General features: G+C 40.3%; 1 protein-coding gene across 7 annotated transcripts; it reads right to left on the bottom strand.

The window, feature by feature from the left end:
* Positions 1-22: 22 nt before the first annotated feature.
* clockb (clock circadian regulator b) lies at positions 23-20,884 on the bottom strand. Of its 7 annotated transcripts, none has more exons than XM_058069343.1 (24): positions 20,724-20,884; positions 14,720-14,808; positions 14,248-14,384; positions 14,012-14,100; positions 12,757-12,816; positions 12,508-12,656; positions 12,061-12,152; positions 11,883-11,972; positions 11,562-11,682; positions 10,165-10,278; positions 8,925-9,043; positions 8,770-8,852; positions 8,586-8,692; positions 8,329-8,476; positions 8,125-8,200; positions 7,696-7,834; positions 7,021-7,118; positions 6,733-6,912; positions 6,443-6,601; positions 5,351-5,533; positions 4,208-4,401; positions 3,994-4,123; positions 3,715-3,852; positions 23-3,135 (listed from the first exon to the last, which is right to left on the bottom strand). In XM_058069343.1, the coding sequence occupies exons 4-24, from the start codon at positions 14,026-14,028 to the stop codon at positions 2,860-2,862; spliced, it is 2,673 nt and encodes an 890-aa protein (XP_057925326.1). In that variant the 5' UTR covers positions 14,029-14,100; positions 14,248-14,384; positions 14,720-14,808; positions 20,724-20,884; the 3' UTR covers positions 23-2,859. The 7 variants fall into 7 exon arrangements, with proteins under 7 accessions (XP_057925326.1, XP_057925384.1, XP_057925334.1 ...); XM_058069401.1 differs by having other exon boundaries at positions 3,715-3,849; XM_058069351.1 differs by having other exon boundaries at positions 14,724-14,808.
* Positions 20,885-22,678: the final 1,794 nt, after the last annotated feature.

Here is a 22,678-nt window from a genome sequence, read left to right as displayed (position 1 = left end):
AATAAATCACAAGGGAATCACATTGTCACATATATTTGCAGCTGTGTTTATTTTTCAAATTGACCAAGAGAACAGGGAGAGAGGGGTGGGGTGGTTATAATAATAGCATTTTTTTTGCTTCAAAATATTGATTATTAATATTACATTTGACTTTGGGGTAGTTAAAAGGAGCACAGTTCAAGAGCAGAGGAGATATACATACATAAAGTACAGAAAAGAATAGCACCGTTTTGCACTGAATACGGTTGTCTTTTGTGTACACTAACTTTTTTGTCATCTGTGAGGAGGGTGGGGGCACTCGCTGTCTTGTCAGTGATTTCAAATATACATCTCGACTTAAAAATAAAAAATCTGATTTTGGGAAATAAGTATCATAATACTCAAGAGCTTCTTTTACAACCTGTTCATAGGATTATTATATTCTAGGTTTGTTTTTTTTTGCAAAGTTCTTTGTCTCCCCTTGTTTTCCTTCTTTCACATAAACAACATCCATTAGTCTTTTTTTAAAAAACAAAAAAAACAAAAAAGAAAACAGAACACACACCTATACTGTACATTCTTTGGGCTGGCTTATCAGTGACGCATACTAAGCAAAGGATCATGTCATACACACAGTAGATGCCAGCTTTGTGATGGCTGATCAGAGTTGCAATAAACTTTTTTTCGAGAGAGAAGTGTTACTGTGATGAGCTGTCAGTCATTTTAAAACACCTCTGTGAGGTTGGTAGGTGTTTGGGGACCTGTGTGCTGCCTTGCCAACAAACATCCATTCTTCTCACTCATACATACTCTCCATAAGAAAATAATGTGGTTACAGTGACATGTTTATCATACACACGTGCATGCATGCAGAAACACACACACAAACACACACACACACACACACGTATTCAAGTGGAGCAGTCCCACACTGGGGCTTCCAGAACACTGAGCCCAACTGGCAAGGAAAGTTTCTTGAATATTACAATTTTCTTCATACTGCAACGCAAGAACTGATTGGCTATCAGTGGGGGCAACCAATACTGACACCCCCTAAGAGATACAAGAATCAGGAAGAGATACAATAGTCACACACATACACACACACTAGGAGACATAACACATTCTAAAAGAATCACTCCTTTACCAACCGTTAACACTCCAAACCGAGGCTTTTGCGTTTTGATATGGCTTAAAAATGTAGTGAGGAAGTCCATGTGGACCTGGTCCTGCTTTAGACTGCTGTTTGAGAACTGAGAGACATCTGAAGTGAACTGCATGAGAATTTTTATGAGGCCCAACGAGGAGAAGGGTTAAACTGATGATGCAAAAGACTAAGTAGCAGACAAAGAATGCTTCATACTGAAGAAGCCTTTATGCCACATTCCTGTTTTACTTTTGTTGACTTTCTTTGTATTCATCTTGCCTTTAGGTCAGTGGTTTTACAAAGTGTGATGAACATTTTGTGATTTTTTTTGTCTCAATCCATATGGAAATAAAAAATTAAACTTGAAGTTAGTTTAACAAGTTTGGAAAAATGTATTTTCTTTATTTTTCTCAAGCTGGTCTTCTGGCACTACCTCATACTTTAAAAGCCATGCTCTAGGTCTTGGCAGCATCATCGTTTAACCCTTCCTGGTCTGGTTCCAGACTGAGGCAGAAACAAAATTTTGAAATAATTCCACATTCCTGAGAGTAGAAGTACCATCTAGCAACTCCGAACCTTTACTAAGTCGATTACTGTAAGACACACGGGGCCCACAGACACTCACATTACACAGGCACACAAGATAGAATTTTTCAAAACACACATACACACGCACTCACACACAGTTAAACAACTAACAACTAGGTCTTGACAGTGATTTACTGTACACAACCACATCAAGTGCTAAAGTTTCATGAGGATATACTGTTTGTTACGTATAGGGCTCTCTCTGACTGTTAGAAAATAATCCCTTCTATATACTGTACACACACACACGCACACACACACGTGCATGAGCATTGTTAGGGCTTTGTTGGAAAATATAGATTTATGTATGCATGCCTTAGAGGTTTCTGATGGATATTCAAACAAAATGAACTACATAATTGGCACTTGGAATCGCTGAAACCTCTTGTACTTGCAGAGATCATTCTGTGAACATTTCAGTTGGACTGTAGTCAAACGTTTTGCGTCAATAAGTTCTGAAAAAAATGGTGTAGTGCTTAAAAACACTTGAGTTCCAAAAAAAACAACAACAAATCAGCCCTCACATCTTGTTTTATCCCCCCCAAACAGATTTTTTAAAAACCCAATTCTGGCCTTACGTGAGAAAAGGGAGGAGCTGGGGGTGGGGCTTCAATATCACACCAGGAAATACTTTGAACAAAGTAAAAATGTTTTTTTTTTTTCAAAAGCGACTAATAAAAGCTTACAGTTATTCTTTCCATGCAATCATATAAAATACTACATTTCTGTTTCCCATTAGGCTATATTGGGTATTTACACATGGTTTTCTTAATATCATACAGGAAATTTGTACAAGGTCAGTCCACTTTAACACATCTCCAAGAGAATGTGGCAATAAGGTCATCTTCCGCAGAAACGCCAGCCCTTCCCCCCAAGGGAAAACACGGGGAAGGAGGTTAGGGGATGGGGGTAATTCGTCCCTCTATGCCTGATGAAAATCACTGATGAGTTCCTAGTGGACTCACAGGCTTACCGTGCTCACGTGATCACGCCTTGAAGCAAGAGAAAGGCAGACCAAAAATCTTTGACAGGAAAGGCTTGAGCCACACAAGCAAAACAAATGTATGAGGCAGTCCCTTAGACTTTTATTTCCTGTTTTTTTTTCCTCTTTCCCAACCAAGTGTGTTTCCCTCCAGACTTTCTCCTTACTGTGGTTGACTGCTGACACTGTCAGTCCTGTGTGATGATGGCGCTTTCTGCTGTTTCTGAGGCTGAGGTTTGAGCTGCTGATGCCTCTGATGGTGAGACTGTTGCTGCTGCTGCTGTTGTTGCTGTTGCTGCTGCTGCCTTTGTTGTTGTTGTGGTTGTTGTTGCTGTTGTTGTTGGTGTGTTGCCTGGGTGAAAGTGCCCTGCTGCTGAAGTGGGAAAGCTGCCTGCAGAATCAACTGGGTGGACTGATTACTATGGAGAAGACGAGTGCCCTAGGAGGAAAAAAAACACACACAAAAATATTTGCATTTTTTGCATTAAGTGTTGGCTTATTGCCTGATGGGTTCAAGCTACTGCCCACACGTCAATTATACTGCTGCGCGCTAATAAGTAAAATAGTTTGAAATGTCATTAATGAAGTACAGTCCAAGCTAACACTGCTGCGAGTTGTTTGCTCATTTTAAGGGAAACACTGCCCCTAGTGTTTTAGCAAAGCATTGCAAGTCACAAAAGCATCACAGGATCACGAGGGTGTGGCATAGTGGGTACACTGTAGCATATCAAGGCATTTGATTAGTTTGGTCATTTGGTCTGATGTTAAAGAAGACAATTTGAATACGGTGAAATTGGACAAAAGGCACAGCAACCATGTAGGAGTTTCTGCTTTGGTCAAGACAAGAGACCCCCCCCCACTTATGAGTGTGAACACAGCCTTTACAGGGGAGGTTTCAGATTGAAAAATAGTATGAAAAACATTGTATGCAGACTACACTGTATACACACATCATCATTAGTCCTAACAAAATTGCTAGTTAAACCATATATGTACATTTGATGCCCTCTTGTGATACCTGGAGGAATTGCTGTTGTTGCTGCTGTTGTCCCTGCTGTCCACTTTGCGCCACTACAGCTGTCTGGTTGGGGGCATCCGGCTGCCCTTGAGAAGGTTGTGCTGGTTGAAGAGTTAGAGTCTGGGTTTGTCCTCCCTGCTAAAGATGTGAAAGAGTTAAAACAAGACAACAGAAGATCTTCAAATAAACCTTTTCGGTTAGCAAGAGACCTCTGATGTCTGTGCAGATATTGAGGACAAGAGCCTTTGTCAATATACAGTATGATTTATACATCCTTACCTGCTGCCCACCAAAAGGGTTGTATGCGGTAACCACCTGGCCCATGAACATAGAGGTGGGCACCATGACAGCACCACAAGCCATTGGAGCCGTTACAAGCTTGGTCACTAACTGCTGCCCTGCTGGAAACCTGGTGGGAAAAGGTCAATGGAGGAAAGAAAATAAGCGCACATCTCCTTGATTAAGATCCTGCTAGTCATGACTGCCCATCTACCGGATCTGTCGGTCCTGTGTGAAAGTGGCCACGGTGGTGCCTTGAGGCGTGTTGTTCTGCGGCAGGCTGGTGCTGATCTGCAGCACATTGGGCTGCCCCGGCTGAGATATCATCATGGTGTTGTACAGCGGAGCAGGCACAGAGTTCTGGGTCTGCGGCTGTGCCTGGGGGGGCTGCTGAGGCTGCCGTTGGGCCTGGAGATAGGCAGATGGGCAGAGAATGGATCTATTTTAATGTTTCTACATTTTGTAATGTCTCTTCCCCGAGTAAAACATATAGGCAGCCACAGAGGCAGTCAGCAAAACACACAAGACAATTATAATTCAAGACCAAATTCAGAACAAAATTTGAACTACATAATTTGCATACTTCTGCAAAACTGGAGGTTGAACTGAAGTTATATCAGGTTCTATTTTGGGAAACAAAATGAGAAACATATGCTTTGTCTCTTCTTGTAATGTAAACACACAATGGATGCAGTCCACAGTGGTTACTGTGGAATCATTAAATAAGAACCTAAATTACCATAAACAAGAGGGGAGACTACCAAAACACTAATGTTATTTTCCTCTTCTCAGCTATTTCCACATGATGGTAACTATTTTGAGCAGTAGCACAGGCTGTTTATATGGATGGCAATATTCCAATATAAACAGAAGACAGAAATTCTCACAAATAGACAGTCACTGTCACAGCATATTCTTAATATAAAAAGATCACATTTTGAATAAAGAAATGGATAGTATAAGACGATTGTATGTGTATGTGTGTGTGTATGAGTATTTATTAGACGTATCTACATTACATTAATAATAATAATCAATTACAAGGGATGCGCCAATCAGGGTGTTATGCTGCTGATCTTTTACTGATGTTGAATGAGTGAACTCGTCCAATCCCAATCATATGGATTAACTGTAAATTCATTTATGACGAGTGCTATTGGCCAGGGGTGTTTTAGAATGGGAAAATGTTAAGACAAATAATAATAATAAATAATAAAGTCAAATTTGACCATAAATGTCAAACTTACTGTACACAAGGCTAGTATGAAGGGTGGTACCATCATCATCCAGTAACTACAGTACATATAACCTGTGTTGCTAATACAAAAGCAGGGTGTGTTTATGTAAGTAGTCCCACCTGCTGCTGAAGGCTCTGTTGAGTGGGAGTTGCCTGCTGCTGGATGGTGAGCTGCTGCGTTCCCGAATGGACGGGGTTGATCACCGTTTGCTGGACTTGACCGCTCAGAGCAGTCGTCTGCTGGACCGGCGCCACTTGGGGAAGCTGCACGTTCATCCCGCCACCCTGCTGCTGCAACAACATCTGCAAGGAGCAAACCCATTTGGTTTGTGTAAAGCAGACAATAAAAGGATTTAGAGAGAATGCTCCTCTGTCTCCACTATTATCATGGCTCCCTCAGAAGGCAACTAATACATAATAGATGATTCTGATTCTAGGTCAGACGAAATTGCACATGCACAAATCACCTTCTAGTTTTGTTCAAGTGAGCGATGTCCTAAATTTAGAAAGCAGTGTTGTGGAGCACACATAAGATATACTAATAGTAATCTGCACAGTGACAAGGACACAAGCACTGAATTTAAATCAACTAGTTCATTGGGAATTATGGGGACTATGGGAAACGTTGCTGGTGGCAATACAGCTGTCACCAATTGTCAGAGTGACTACTGAATTTTAGGTAAACAGTAATCCCGTTTATTGCAAATTAACTGGTTCCATACCTGACCGTGATAAGTGAATTTTCACCAAGTAGGATTCCTTTTTTTATAAATGCCGTAGTAGTAATTTTTTGCCTCAAATCAACTCTCGTTTCTACTTCCTGTTCCTGGCTGAGCTGCTCGCTCATTTGGCTATTTTGGAGCATATTAACAGGACAAATATGAATTGACTTACTTCTGCATTTCCACAGTCAAATGTATTTAGGATTTATTTTGTATTTTTTTATTTCCATCTATGGGGCACTTGAAACATTTGTCTTGTGAAGATGCTTATCATCTGAAGAGGCGAAAAGTGTCTTTAATAAATGTTAGGCTTGTAAGCTTACTCTGTACTCTGCGTCGTAGTACAGGCCTCTGGCTATTGTCTGGTTTGCGTTTGTTTTCTTCAGCTAAATTAAATGAGGCCGATACCATGACAGGCAAAGTGTGGCGCTGATAATACCACTTTTCTAAATGCTGATGGGATATTTGGATCTTATGTGGGGGGCCTTACCTGTATTCCCTGCCCCTGGACTCTCTGCAGCTGCTCCTGAATGTTTCTTAACTCCTCCTGCTGCCGCTGGATGTTGGCCTGTATCATTCTTGTCCTTTGCTCCAGCTGCTCCTTTAGGTGTTGCATAGCATTCACCTGCGCTGAGAACTCCATCACCGGCTGCAAGAAGCAGAAAAGTGTCCATAAAAATAAGTTTTGCACCCTATGTATGCATGTCAGTAACTATCATTGATTTTACATTTTTCACAGGGAAATGAGCACCAAAGGTGTCAATGGTAGTGAAAACTAACCTGTACATTTGTCTGCAGTTGTTGCTGTTGCTGCTGTTGTTGTTGCTGCTGCTGCTGCTGTTGTTGTTGCTGCTGCTGTTGTTGCTGTTGTTGTTGTTGTTGTTGTTGCTGCTGCTGCTGCTGCTGCTGAGTGATCATAGCAGGAGTGACACTCTGGCTGGTAGTCTGAGAGCTCATGGACTGCAAATATGGACACACGTTTATTTATTAAAAACACATAATAAGATAAGATGTAGATATGTGATGTTATGGTTTGCTATATGTTGCCGTCTCATTCTCAAGTCTCACCTGGCTGCTGATGGATGAGCGGCGCTGTGACGTCACCTCCATCGTTGAGGCCAGAGATTGTCGTGGAGGTGTGGCCGTGTCCATATGTAGCTTAGAGGCTGTTGGTTCAGATATTTACATTGATTAACTCTGTGTCACTGTGGCTCAGGTGTGGGCAATATAACCAGAAACAGAAAATATTGTCAAGTTAAATTATGTTGAAGATAAAATTCTGTCTCTCTATTAAAGCATACAAAACCTCATGGCTTAGACAAGATGCTACTACCAAGAATAAATGCCATCATTAAGCAAACAAAACTAAAAATTTGAAAACATTATTTATTTAATCTTATTTTTTCAAAACAGGACAGAATATGTGCACTTTCAGAAATGTACATTTTTTTAAGACATGCCTTAAATCAGCTTTATCCAAATTTGGTACACCCTGGACAGTGTCGCCAGTCTTTTCTCTGTGTGTTTGGTATCGTAATAGCCATTTTTATTGTAGTTGTTAAACATGGCAATCTGAACCACTGACTTTCAGTAAATAAATCCTCACTTACTGTATATAGGTACTCGTTTTATTCTCACACGTTCTCTTTTGATAGTAAAGGTAGACAGGACTACCCTTTTATTGTTTGTTTACTATTTAAAATAAATAGTAATGTTCCTGAAATTTGGTTTGTTTTCACTTACAAGTGCAGGTGTTGTCGGATACGTGTGATGAAGACTTGCGTGAACTTCGTGAAGAGGTTGAGGGTGTCCGGCTGTGGTCAAACCTCTCCAATGCCTCCTTGAGACTGGATGTGTTCAGCTCTGAACCAGAGTCCTGGCTCTGTCAAAATAAAAAAAAAACATTTGAAGTCAGTAGGCGCGGCATTGGACAGGTTCACCGCGCTTGTGCCTGGTCTACGAAAATTGTGCCTGGTCTACGAAAATAGAGCCCTAAAAGTCTAAAATTAGTCAGAACCTTGTCACAAGGTTTGAGTCGTGACACTGTGATCAAACATGCTCTGCCGGCTTCAGCAACTTTACTACTTATAGAAATATATTGAATATAGAAATACACAACTGGTGATACATTTAAATATGCAAGTTGAAAGCAGCATAGAAACTATTCTTCACCTTATCCAGAGTGACCTCTGGGTTGGATTCTTCAATGCCCAGCTCCCTTCGCTGTTCTGCCCTCACTTCTGCATAGCTACAGAGAGATGTTTTTGGGTAGGAAGTAAGAGATTTCAGAGTCAGTATGGGGGTCTATTCATTGTTTCAAAGTGACTTCATTAAAGCAAAATCAAAATATTGGATAATAATCTTTGCTTGCAATACCTGACTACTGTGTGTGTGCAGACAATAAACTCAGGGCGGGAGTTCCACTGGTGATAGGTGATGTAGTAGTGTGTCTGCAGCCAAATCCACTGTTGACCTTTAGTCAGGAAACGGTAGTAACAAGACTTCCCTTTACCATACTGCATCACTGAATGAGGAAGAGACAAAGGAAAGGGGCCAAGACCATGACTATGAGAAGCACAAAATGGAACAATTTTAACAATGCGGTTTGAGTGAAAGTAGAAGTGAGCCCTCACAGTGTTCATGGCACTTGGCTAGAGTCTCCAGGTCATCTACATGGTAATAGTCATACCCAGAAGTACCCAGAACCTCAAATGGCAGGTAGCCTATAATGGGTGGAGCTCTGGAGGAAAAAAAACAGTCATTACTAAGATGAAACATCTGAGTTTGCACATTAAACCCATTTACAAGTTTGTTTACCTGTGATCGAGAAAGAGGAACTTCCATTCAAGACTGTGTCTAGATGTGAATTCTTCGTTGGGCTCTTCTACTGTACACATTTCCTATGGATAAAAAAAGCACTTTAGCAGATGATAATCCAATGTCAGATTTTGGGTGAACGTGTCAGAATCCACCTTGATAAACTGAGGTTTAGTGAGCCGTACAGTTGCCACAAAGCACACTTGGTCGTCAAAGGCAGGCTGCAGAGAGCGCTGTAAGACCCCTGCCAGACCATTCCTCGTCACATTAGGAACTAGAAAGAAAACAAGAAAACAGCAAGTGTATTGGAAGTTGCCAATTTTGGACGGATCAAATTATAGTCGTCCCTTATCATGGTTATTGGTTTCAGAGTCAACCACGATAAGTGAAAATCCACAAACAAGGATTCAATATTAATGAATGGAATATTTTGGGAACGAGAGCAAAGAAAACCTGTTTATTACTTTTAAAATATATATTTCTTACCATTACTAGAGACCTGCAGACATGAAATAACACCCATATGGTCACCTTTAAAATCAATTACTACCGTAATACGCAGGCTACGGGATCACTGCAGGGACCAGAGACGGCCGCGTCTTTAGACATAGCATGCTACCGAGGTAAATCATGAGCCTCCAATTTGTTAATTTCTCCCTTAAGAAAGGGTTTCAAACAGTGTCAGGAATAGGGATGTGCATCAAGTCTTGAACATTGACAGGCACTGGAACTAACATGACCCTTCTCTCGGGATTGTTCAAATGTTTTTATTTTGATTATTAGGAATAGCCGCAAACACCAACAAAGAAGAAGCTGATAAGCACAGGTGAAAAAGCATCTAAAAAGTTTGGCTTAACTTCATGGAAAAAAAACATGGTTGGCTCAGTGCAAAACAAGGTCAACTTGAGTAGAGGTCAGCCATTCATGGTGTAGAAATCTTTTCAATTAAACCATACAAAATTTTATGACACTGCCTTGTGTTGCAATTGAGAATTGTTAGGAACCGAAGTCGGAACCGTTCAAATTCAAATGATTCCCAACCCTTGTCAAAGTCAAAAATGTATCACTCCCACATGGGAGGAGAGGACAACTTTTCCCACTATATCATGTTGGACATGCCATGGCTGACTACATGCAGTGAGATGGTCAACCTCATGGCTCATCAGCGTAACATTACTGATGCCTAGTGAACAGAATACTACTTTTAACTTGATTTTCAATATTTTTTGACTACTAATAGGGTATAGTCAACCACAAAACAGACAGCAATCATTCATTAATAATAGTGAGAGTGAGAGAGCGATGTAGCGATGCTTAAAGCTTGATAAGCACAATGTCATATTTAGTTATAATGACTTCTGCATGGATTCCCAAAAGTAAAAGAAAGTGGCATACCGTTATTGAGTGACTTGAAGTTCCCAATGAAGCTCACATATTCATAGACAGGAGATTCTTTTGGGTCAATGGACCCTCGAAGCATATGACAACAGAATTCCATGTAGTTCTTACCTGGACGAAAAAGAATTTGAATGTTAAACTATATTATTTAAAAATATACTGACATTCATATCATTAAGGCTAACATTTGAAAAAATGAATTTGAATGAATGAGTGAATGAGAGAAATTTCTTGGTTATAAATATGAATATATATATTTTTTTAAATAACATTTTATTCGTAAGTCCCTCTCAGGACCCCGTAGTCACAGATAAAAGCTGCAAACACATAAAAGATCAAATAAAAATGTCATGGTAAATTATAGAATGTCCTGAACAAGTGGGTCTAGATTGATTGGAAATATGTAGACCAGGTAATGTTATTGATGTGGGACTGAAATGACAGCAAGCCATCAATGATGACATCAAGACTCCAGAGGCTATGGTGTTATCGATGTTGAGGGAGAAACTGTCAACTTTGGATAGTGTGGTTTTGTAAGAAACCAAAATAATTTCTGTTTTTCCACAGTTGAGGAAATTTGAGGTGAGCCAGTATTTGATGGTGGTGATGGTGGAGGGAGGGAGTATTGAATGCTGGGTGTCATCTACAAAGCAATGAAAACGGGTGTTGTATTTATGGAATATATTGCAGAGAGTAAGAAGGGAGATGATGAAAAGGAGGGGTCTCGTGACAGGGGCTTGAGGCACATTTGAAGTAACAGGGGAAAACAAGGATCTGTGGGAGTGCGGCCACAAAGATAAGAATGAAACCAGTAAGGGTGTGTGTGGATGCCGATGGTGTGAGAGATTGTGTCGAAGATGTAGATGAAAGAGGATGACATTGGTAAGTAGGCTGGAATCCACTGCCATGAGGACGTCGTTGTTCGTTGGGCCACAGTTCCAGCGGTTAGTGAGGAGTGGATGATGGCAGAGATGAGACAGAAGAGAGAGGGGAGGCCGGCTTTGACCAGAGCTGTGGGGAGGGTATCGAGCTGGCATGTTAAGGGTTTAGAGTTGCAGATGAGGTCTGAGATTTCACAAGAGTCTGGAAGCTAAAGAATGGCTTGCAATGGGGGAGATGTGTTGAAGTGTTGACTCACTTTTAAAATGAAGAACACCAGTATGTATGTATGTATGTGTGTATGTATGTATGTATGTATGTGTGTATGTATGTATGTATGTATGTATGTATGTATGTATGTATGTATGTATGTACTGTATAAATCAATCTATCATTTTGCAGGAAAGAAAATGGTTATTGTATTGCCCAAGAAACAGTTTACATTGTTAATTAGCAATGTAAACTGTGATCATGTTAGTAAACAAACAATGACATAAAGTAATTGTGTTACTAACTCTTTAAATAATCCGAAGTAAGGCTCTCAAGGTCGTTGGGGTGTGTGGACAGGGCTTTGTATACTTCTGAGTGTTCACCAACTGGCAGGAAATTTAACAGGTTCTGGTCCACCAGGTCCGCCTGGAAAATAAAGAGGAAAAAAACATTTAGATGGTGCATTCTAATGTTAAACTGACATGAATTAAAATGAGGAAAATGAACATGCAAAATGGGAGTGTGTAAAAAAAAAAAAAAGAAAAAAAGAGAGAGAACCAAATGTGTGAATTTGTGACTGACATTGGCTATGGTACCAGGGTGGAAAAAAAGACTGGGCTACTCACAGGAAGATGTTCCAGTAATGAGGTGACACTCTCTGACACATAGAGGATGTTCCCATCAGTCATTATTGCTATGAAGAAGCCATCCAAAGCCTGATAATGTCAAGGGGAAAAAAAACACACAGTGTCCTTTCAACCCATTAAAATGGATTCAGAACATAAACCAAGTTAGATATCTGACCTCCAACATCAGCTGTGTGAACTCCTCATTGCTGAGAAACGGAGGCTTCCAGTCCTGCCTGATCTCACTGGACTCAGACTGGGCAGCAATTTCTAATGTGAGAGGGGGAAACATATTTGAAAGAGGAAACCCAGTGAAGGAGCACTGATGAGGGGACAGAAATGAAAAAGCAACTAAAACAAATGTTACAAGGCGTCATCTTACAAAATAGTACAAGGCTTAGTGTGAAAACGTGGCAGATAAACAGAATACTAGACAACACAGTGCAGATGATAACACTAAAAGGTTGTGGGTGTGAAGTGAATGAAACTCAAGAGCAATAACTGAACACACATGTAAAAATCTTCTAATGAAAGAAAACAGAAATTGACAAAATTAGTTTAGAAGTTGGAACATTTCATCCTGTGACGGCAGGCTGTGCAGAAACAGGAAGTGAAGCGCCCTGACCTTTGTGTTTACACAGGAAGTCGATACTTTTCTGCAGGATAGTGGACTTGTCCATCTTCCTGGTGTTGCCTGGCAACATGGTGCCAAGTTCCTTGATGAGGACATTGAACTGGTCTCGCCGCTTCTTTTCTGACTTGTTTCGGGACACTCTGCAATTGAAAGACAGGGCTAATTAAACAACTGCAAAACTTTTCAAAACATTAATTAGGAATTAGCAAATGAATAGAACATTAATGTTTCTATACCAACCGTTTTGCTTTGTCCTTTTCATCTTCTTCCATCAACCCATCAAAGATGCTACAATCATCCCTGGCCGAGGAGAGAAAACAGCACACTTAATTCATGTTTTTCTTACTTCTTGTTGTTATCATGTATGTTCACACCCACTTGTTGGTGGCTTCAAAGCAGATACACACTGTTAATAATAGCTAATGGTGGATGCTGGCTAATGAGAGAATTCCTGCATGCCAACGGCAGGCTTATTTTTGGGTCACACAAAAACAGAGATACACACAGAGAGAGAGAGAGATAGCAGGAATGTGTTGTGCTTGCCAAGGAGGTTATGAGTGAATTTCGAAAAGCCAACACGTCATCTTGGACTTTCTGGCCTTCAATCATATAACAAATCAAATGGATTCCTTCCATAACTGCTGATGAGAAGTATTGTAATTATAATTAATTTAACATACTGTATATTCCCTGTCAAGATGCTGAAATTGGAAAGAGGTATGATATGGTTTAGTTGTTACGGACATACTTTAAGAAGTTACATAGAGGAAGGTCACGGTGACACTTGCATATTTCAACAAGCCCGTAAAGGAGTATAAAGTATAAAAAGGAAATGGTGTTGAAAGAATAAAACATACTGGGGTTGTCTTTGACTAAGGATATTTATAAATCAAATCTGATTCGTTATATTTTGTCCACAGTCAACTAATATTTGAATGTTTTTTTAAAGAGCAGATCTAAGAGCAATTCCGACAAATAAACATACCTCATTTGCGACAGGCTAAAACACTCAGATAAACAAACATGGTAGGTGTATAACAACAGTAAATTGATGTATTTAGTTACAGAGAACATAAAACACATGAGACTGAAACACAGTGGCTGTTGACACACATCCAAAAAGTGCACATAGAATAGGAACAACATGGCTTGAAAACGACTTGCCAAAACTCTCAGTTAGCAGCCTAATTTCTGCTGACCAGTGTTGTACTTCACTTTGTGGAGTCATCTTTAACATTTTCAATATAGTTTGGATGATTTTTTTTAGTAGCCATTATGAGCCAATGAGTCGACGGTCACCCATCACGGTTGGGGCTACAACCAATTAACCGTGATAAACAAGGGAATACTGTATTCTAAGACACTCCTACAAAATACAGTACAAACACGAAAAAAAAGTATTCTGCCATGTTCTGCCACAGCTATTGTAAAGTATGCCTGTATTGTGCATCATTGAAGATACGTGATGGTACACAGCTTGTTTGTTGCAACATACCCTATGCTTGATGTCATGGTGGCTGCTGATCAGGGTTGTGGTTGTGGTGACTTGTTCTTTAGGCGTGAGGTAGGCATTTGGAAATCCACCTGGAAGGGAAAGGCAAAGAAATGGATTACACGGATTGGACTAAAACAAACAAAGCAGACTAATTCATATTGGACTGAGATGGCCTGCAATAATGAATAGCCTTTAGTTTCAACACATTTGATACAGGTTTGTGTGGTAACACTCACCCCACTGCAGCTTATGCACGGTGTGATTTAATGTCTTTTCTCAGGGGGTTGGTGGAAGAAATGGTTTAGGGACAGCGCTGATGCCAAAGTCATCAGGGGTCACCAGACCACGAAAAAGCCATGGCGGTCATCCAAACCTAAAGGACAAATCAGCGAAGAGACACCGGGTCATAAGGTCAGTTTGCGCTCAGCTTTTATTTCATTTAGTCAAATGACAGGACAGGGAATAGAAAAATGTATTCTTTTTGTTTTCTTTCTTTTTTTCAACTGCTGTTACAGAATATAACATTTGGCTCCAACCCAAAAAGCCCTCAAGTACAACTCAATGACATGTCATCAATGCAGAGAGACCTAGCTGGAAATGAGTAATTTGTCACACATTTAGACCACATTCTTGTGAAAATATTTTAGAGCACTGTGACCCAGTTATGTGAAGGAAAAAAAAAACACAGGATGATTCAAAACTGTCAACTTACTCACTGGAATGCCCCTATGAGGCTGTTGTTACAGAGACTATCCTTCCGAGTGCTTACAGGTCTTTTTGTATGAGCCACACCTCACCTGTAACACACACAGACAAAAAAAAGACCCATTCAAGCAAACAAACAAAACATGGAACTGTACACACTGTGTGCTATGCATGCAAATTATAAAGGCCAAAGAGAAATACACAAGATTGGTTGATGCAGGAGAAAAACGGTAAACTATGACTATAACTAGATTACGGAAAACCAAAAATGCTTGTTCCATTTTCACACAATCTAAGGTATCAGTCATATTCAATCGTTTTGATAAAAGAAAATTCTTATATCTTGAGATTTAGTTGGTAATCACTCCACTTCTGCTACCTGAGCAAGGTAATTACTTGTTCTAAAAACAATTTTCAAAGTTTTCCAATGAGCTAAAACAGGGGTGTCCACAGTGTGGCCTGAGGTTGCAGTTTTTTGTTTTATCGGCACACTGCACACTGTAGAAATTAGGGTTGGGCGATGTGAATCTCAGCATATCTCACGATATTTTTAGGATATATCATGAAATGAAGATATAAAATGTAAAATTTTAATCAAGCAGAGTCAACCAACTGGCTAACTTTTCTAATGGGATGTCAGCCTCGGCACACATTGATACCAACTCTTCAACAAACTGTAATGCCTGTGCTTGTGATTAGGAAGATGTAGTCACCCATGCAATTTCAACTGCATATGGAAGATAATTTTATGACACTCTTGTTTTGTGGAGGCAGACATGGGGCAAATGGCGCTCTTATTTTGAAGGACCGTCACGGAATTGTGTTCCGTGTGTGGAGAATGTGTATTTATGGCTAAGAAAAGCTAGGTTGAAAAATAAACATGCTTCTCGTATTTTTTCCCACTCAGAACTTCCACGTCGTCACCGGGCACTGTGACACGTTTATTACTTTAAAGCAATAAGACACAACATGGTGAAAATATACTCATCGATCCCGAGTTGTGCACATACAGCCACACAAGCTAACCCCTCAGAGCTTCCATTCGCGCTCTGTCAGAGGAGATCTGTTGAGGTCGGGAGGGGATTGTTCAGCGTTTATAATGATGTACTGTATGGTTAAGCATTAAAAATAATGCAAGCCAAGTATAGCTAAACTTTTTTATTATACAGCATGACCAACAATATCGTTTGGCTTTTGTAAAAAACCTCTGTGAGTTGGGTCTCTCATCTAATAAAAATTCAAATGGGAAAAAATAGCCTTTCAAAATACCTTTAGGGTAGGGCATTTAACATGGTTAAAATATTACTTCTTTTTTTTTAAACAAACGAGTGTTTTCAACGAAATAGTAATTTACTGCCTGTAGTGACGGTATTTCCCATGTGAGCTCCCCACAGCATGACACAGCAGTCCAGCACAGTGAGGGGGAACTACTGCTGTACCTATGGTGCCTAATATCTAAACATCCAAAGTGAAACACCATGGACATGCCTGCATGGTAGGGTTGCCTATTGTACGCGGGTGGCGGGAGTCAAGTGGCAACCACCTATGAGGTGTATTACCGCAGCTACCATGTTGGTGTGTAGCACTTTATTACAGATACGGCAACCAGATTGGTGGCGGAAGTCGATATTATCCGATATTCATGAAGAAATACACAAAATTATAAAAGTGGCCCCCGGCATCCTTTCATTTTCAGTTTGGACACCCCTGATCAAAAGCATACTAGTGAACTCGTGAACTGAAAGTTTGAGTACAACCACAGTGATTCCCATAAGTCCATTTACTTGTAGGGGCCTGCCACAATTTAATATGCACCACTACAAAACGATTTGGCCCTCCTTGGGGTTCAGGCTTGGCCACAAACACATTATATTGAGACTGATTGTCTAGGCTGTCGTTACATCTCTATACAGCAGATGGTGTGGTAACTCTGCTTCTTAACACACCTCATACTGTACATGGATCAACCCTGTACCCTGCACGGTTCGATCCAGTGTCCGCAGTGTCGAGCAGCATAATCATTGAACCAAAGCCCCCTGGCCATTGTGTGGTGGTGCCTGGTGAGTGATGTGGGACATTGCTGAACAAGAGGGAAGTTGTGTGTTAGCTCAGGTACTTTGCGTTCTGGGTGCAGACTTGTGTCTTATGTTAGCACCTGTTAATAAAGCGATTGAAAGTGCATTAGCGGATGTGTCTCTGCTTGACCACATGCAGAGGTGTTACAGTACTATAGCACAACCACACGAGCTGGCATGCATTTCACACATACCACAGCTGACTTGGTCATACATTATAATGCAGCTGTTCATCAGTATAGAAATATAGTAGACATACAATGACATGTAGATTATCCTTAAAATTTGCACAGAGTTATACACAACCTAGGAAACAATATGAATGTTTTTTTTGATTGCCCATGTGTGACTATCACTACACAAAATAAAACACAATGCCATCATCAACCCCCACTCCCACCGCCATGAATTACTGTATGTACTGACCTATGGCAAACACTGAAGTATCATTACACAATGCAAGGGGACTTTAGTCATATTTAATCATTTTGGAAAAAGAAATGCTCACGTTTAAAAAGCTGATGAAGCTGGAACCATTGTGGGAATACAATTACTTCACATTTTGTGAGAGTTTAATTAGCTGAATTAAAATTGAATACAACCTTCTTATTGAACTCTACTTGGGGACAACAAAACAGCCTCTTCCTGTGTCACACAATTTAGAGTGGCATCACTGGTCTCATTTTGGTCGTAATTAATTATCTGTATCTGTATCAGAGGACGGCGTATAAACTGGAAGGGGTTTAACACAAATGGGCTTAAATGTGTACATTATTTTAAGTCTGAAATTGATACGGATTGATCAGAAGTTGCTATATGTGTTGTTTATTATTCAGCTAAATGTGTACTGTGTATGTGATCCTTGAGACTTTATTATTTAATTATTTAATTTATTATATAATTTATTATTATATTTAATTATTTTTAATCAGCTGTGTGAAGTTGGAGAGGCATACAAACAGGGAAATTATCTGTCAGCTTTGTTGACTGTATTTTTCTCAAAAAGATCATCTTCAGTATAAGCGGTTTTCCAACTGACTTTATACCACCAGCCAAAACAAAAAAAACAACAACAAAAAAATACACCGTCAGTGACTGATGCAGGATCATGCCCCGTTGTGTTGTGAAATGAACCATGTAAGTTATGCGACAAGTTGCAAGGTGCATACTGAAACATATTGAGAGGGGTGTAATATGCATTTTAGCACGCTTGTGTCAGCCATACATGCAGGATGCTTGATGCTGTTCTTGTGCTACTGTGCAAGTTTACCTAATGTTGTGGCCAGTCAATGCAGGTTACCATTACCACTGTGTACTGCTAACAGAAAATTAACAAAATTCTTAAATGGTAAGTAGCACGGCTGTTTCATGATGACTTCATAGAATAAGACAAAAACACTTTTCAAGGCAAAAAAATGCAGTCATGCTACCCCAATTGAGTTGTTGAGTACCTGCACAGCTGTGCGCGCCGCGCATGTTACGCAACAAGTTTACCAAGTAACTTCAGATATAAACCAATATAGAGGCGAGCTGAAGAAAACCTTATAAAGTAGAGGCATTGTGACAAACGGTGAGCCATTTTCAACTTCCCAATTGTACTGCGTATGTGAATAAGCTGAGCTCCCCTGGGGCTGCCACTTGCAGAGTCTAGGAAGAGGCAGTCACTGAATGTGACTAGCCAATCACAGAGCGTGAAGAGCGAATACATAATAAGCATTTTCATTAAACACAAATACGGATAATGATGGAATGTATTTGTTTCATACTCGTACCCCTGACCTAAGCAATACAATTCACGGTTTCTGCTACATGCTGCACTACACCTTGGATTTTTTTTTTTTTAATAATTGTAAGTAATACATTGTATGAATGGACATATATGCTATATTGGGTTGCCTATTATATCGACCGCAAGGGTAGTGTGGGTCGATTGTGTGCCATCCACATCATAACCGTCACTTTGACATTAAGCCCCCTCCTGATTTGCTCTTTTACTTCTGTGGCAAAAAAAAGTGAAGAAGTAGGAAGTAGATCTTTGGACATCGTCCTATTAAAAGTAGCCAACGAGCTGAAGAAGTGTGAGCAGCCCTGTGCTACAGGACAGTGTAGCCTATTATTTACATATTGACCACAATTAGTGTGAAATAAAATATCATAAAAGGTGTGTGACATAACGAGAAGAAAAGGCAAAAAAAAGAGGTATTTAAAATTAAAGCTAATTAATGCATTTTTTGTTCAAGCTGCAATAATTGTGCAGCAAGGTTGGCAAGAAATAAAATCAAAATTTCAATTATTTTAGTCATACTACCACTACATACTACTACAAAATCTTAATGATGACTGTGCTTCACTTTGGGACAAAATACATTTTAAAAAATGCTCCCATTTTAAAAGCCAACAAAGGTGGAACCATTATTGAAATACACTAAGAAGCAGGGGACACCAACATAGCCCCTCACACCCCCCGTGACCACATTAGGCGCCCGCAAACCTGGTTTATATTGAGGTTTTCTGTTAATGGCGTGAGATACACTCAAAAGACATGCATTCTGAAACACAAAATGCAGATGGACAACATTTTGTTGATGTTTTCATCCAAAATGTAAGTTGTGGATATCATGCCCTGTTAAAACAAGCATACAGTACACAGTTTGTTTGGGTTTCAATAAGCTATGAAAATAAACATTCCAAAAATATGTACTTCTCAGTCATTTTTAGCTTGTAAAAGTAGCTTGACAAGAAAAAAAGTGAAAGGTTGGTGACCCCTGTACTACTCTAGTAACAATAGGGACAACAACAAAAGCCTGTTGCAGTTTCACACAATCTAAGATGACATCTTCTGGCGTATTCAATCAGATTCATTTTCATTTTAAAATGCTGCCATTTGAAATTCTGGTGCGGCTGGAACCATTTCTTCACATTTATGTTGTCACACTTGGCAAGATGATGAATAATTCACACCAAATCTACCACCGAAGCAATACAAAAGCTACAATAATTGTGCAGCAAGTGTAACAACATAAATCGGTTTTGCACTGATTTAAAGCACATCACTAGCGACATATATTGAAAGTTTGAGTGCAACCATCTTAATGACCCTGTAGTGGCTCTACTGTGGGAAGCACTACCCTGACCTACAGTACAGTAATCCTCATGGCTAAGCTTTTTTCATTGTGCCATTCTGCCCACTTCACATTGACCACACGTTTAAATAGCAGTACACCACGATGCAAATAGTACGCGTTAAAGCGAGCAGATATCTGTAAATTAAGAGAATAAACCATGAGCATAAACCATGAGCATATGTGCCACAGGTGTTCGTTATACAACCGGGAGAGAGCAACCCACATAGCTAGCTATAGCATGCTAACTAAGCTTGCTACCGAAAACTGACAATTTAGCTCACTACCTTCTTCCTTCGTCGCGTCTCCTTCCCTTACATTCGCTTGCCGACATGGCAAATACCGCGTTAGTTTAAAATTGAGCACAAAAAATGAGTATATCAGAGCAAAACTGGCGTCGAGCCCTAGCTGTCACGCAACAAATTATTCCGTAAAATACTGCTGCGGCTTCTCTGCAAGGGAACACTGAGAGCTTCCGCTTAAAACAACAAACAAAAAAAGCCTCCTAAGATTTATCATTGAAATATGTCACATAATGAATGGTGTTAACATTTACGCGGCAGATGTACATACACATATACAAACAGGTGCGCGTACACGCCCGCACACACAGACAAGGAGGCAGACGGACGCGCGCATAGACACACAGGCTGCCGAGGAGAATGTGGGTCACTGGGCCTTGCTCGCCCTCCAGCGTGCGGAAACAGTCCCCGATCCTCCGCTGCAGTCCGCCCGCTTCCGCGCCACTCTCGCTATCGCCCAACAAAACAACATTTAACCATCGCGCAGCACGGAATAAAACAGCCTCACCTCGTCGAGTGTTTCACCGCAAACGCCTTCGTTTGTTTTGCGGCTCTCTCTCGGTCGTAGCGTTGCATGGAGAGCGGAGGCGGCGGCGGGGGCCAGGAGGACTCCGGCTTGGGGAGGAAAACAGGAGGCCTACTTCATATTACGACGTACAGTCATGCGCAATACAGACAGTAGGGCGCACTATTTGGCAAGTACTGTACACAAACAGCCAAGAAGAAGACCGACCACGGATCTGCGCAAATGACTCCACTCATCTCATTTTATTTTCTGACAATATCAATGTGCAAGATATATACTGTACATGCAAGATATAACATAATACTGCGCAATGCAGTCTTTAACATGCATTAATATGCGACCGATGATGTGTCAACCGTGACATTTCCTATATACACAATACAGTATTTTTGTTGTCATGTTGCAGGGTCGCCAAGGGGGGTTTTGACTATGTGTGAGAGAGCGGGGTTTCCCCTTTTAATCGACATCCAATCACAAGCTCTACAGGTTGTGACGTTATACCACTCCCTGTATAGAGGTTCCCCTCACTTTATTATTATGGTACTTCATCTTTTGCACAGTCAACCTGAAAGAAATAACCACACTCTACCCCATGACATAGCCGTACTGAATTCAAAAGGGAAATAATAATAATAATCTACAATCTAACTCAATAGCACAGGAGGCTGAAATATAAAGCCGGTTTAAAGTCATGGGCAAAAAGGTGTTTTATAAATCCAACCTATTATCATTTAATTAATGCCTACTTTTATTTCCAAATATGAACTGTGAAGTGACCCTGTTTTGTGTGCTTAAATCATCTAAACAGATACATGCATGCATGCAGGTGAGTCACCCTCGACACACACTCATGTACTAAAGATGAGTCATTGCCAAACATCCGGCCCTTCCCTAGTGAGGATAGCTGCAAACATCTCTATGTACAGATGACCTCTTAAATTAACTCAATGTGACTCTTTGTTTATGTGTACCATAATATAAGATCATAAGATAAGATAATAAATTGTCAGAGATGGACAGGCACGTGCACTGATTTTGACCTTTAATCTCTGCTCACTCCGCCATTTTTTGTTTAATGATATGTGTTGTTTCTTACATACATTGCAAATATTCACAAAAAAGTGATTGTGATTGTGCTGACGGGAATCATTCATTCATTCATTCATTCATTCATTCATTCATTCATTTTCTACCGCTTTTTCCTCACGAGGGTCGCAGGGGTGCTGGAGCCTATCCCAGCTGTCTTTGGGCGACAGGCGGGGTACACCCTGGACTGGTCGCCAGCCAATCACAGGGCACATATAGACAAACAACCATTCACACTCATATTCATACCTATGGACAATTTGAAGTCGCCAATTAACCTGGCATGTTTTTGGAATGTGGGAAGAAACCGGACTACCCGGAGAAAACCCACGCATGCACGGGGAGAACATGCAAACTCCTGATGGGAATCAACAAAATTTAATTTTATGTCTAGAGTATGTGCAGCAGTGCCCCATTGAAGCCAAAAGATGGCGATAAAGAATATTGATTCAATTGCAAAATGTATACAGTCGTGCCGCGCCATTTCACAGTTTAAACCTTGCACCCTCATTCTATTGCAGTTTTGAATGAATATTGATCACTGGTTTGTGGTTAACTGCAACCTATTGTTAGTCCAATTGTATGTATTACTGGCCTAAATTAAGCATTTTCAAGCATAAAATTGCTAAATAAACACAAATATAAGGCATTCACGGACATTGAGGAAATGTAGTATTCTACATTGGTCACTAGGTGTCACTAGTAATGATGCATTCATGTTCCGAGAGGAAACACACCAGAATAGATTGCAAGAACAACAGGTTTTTATTGCAGGTTTGAATGATCTCACAGCAGGCACAATAAAAATAACATAGATGCCATTTTGGTGCTCTCTCCCTCCATGTAAATAA

Source organism: Doryrhamphus excisus, chromosome 1 (genome assembly GCF_030265055.1).
Source record: "Doryrhamphus excisus isolate RoL2022-K1 chromosome 1, RoL_Dexc_1.0, whole genome shotgun sequence".
Classification (NCBI taxonomy): domain Eukaryota; kingdom Metazoa; phylum Chordata; class Actinopteri; order Syngnathiformes; family Syngnathidae; genus Doryrhamphus; species Doryrhamphus excisus.
Note: the sequence above shows the minus strand (reverse complement) of the source record. Positions and strands in the feature narration are given on the sequence as shown.

Coding starts and splice junctions, on each gene's coding strand:
- clockb (XM_058069343.1), bottom strand. Junction 8,477..8,585: donor AGCCAAGTGCCATGAACACT/GTGAGGGCTCAC, acceptor TTCCTCATTCAG/TGATGCAGTATGGTAAAGGG. Junction 8,201..8,328: donor TGCACACACACAGTAGTCAG/GTATTGCAAGCA, acceptor ATCTCTCTGTAG/CTATGCAGAAGTGAGGGCAG.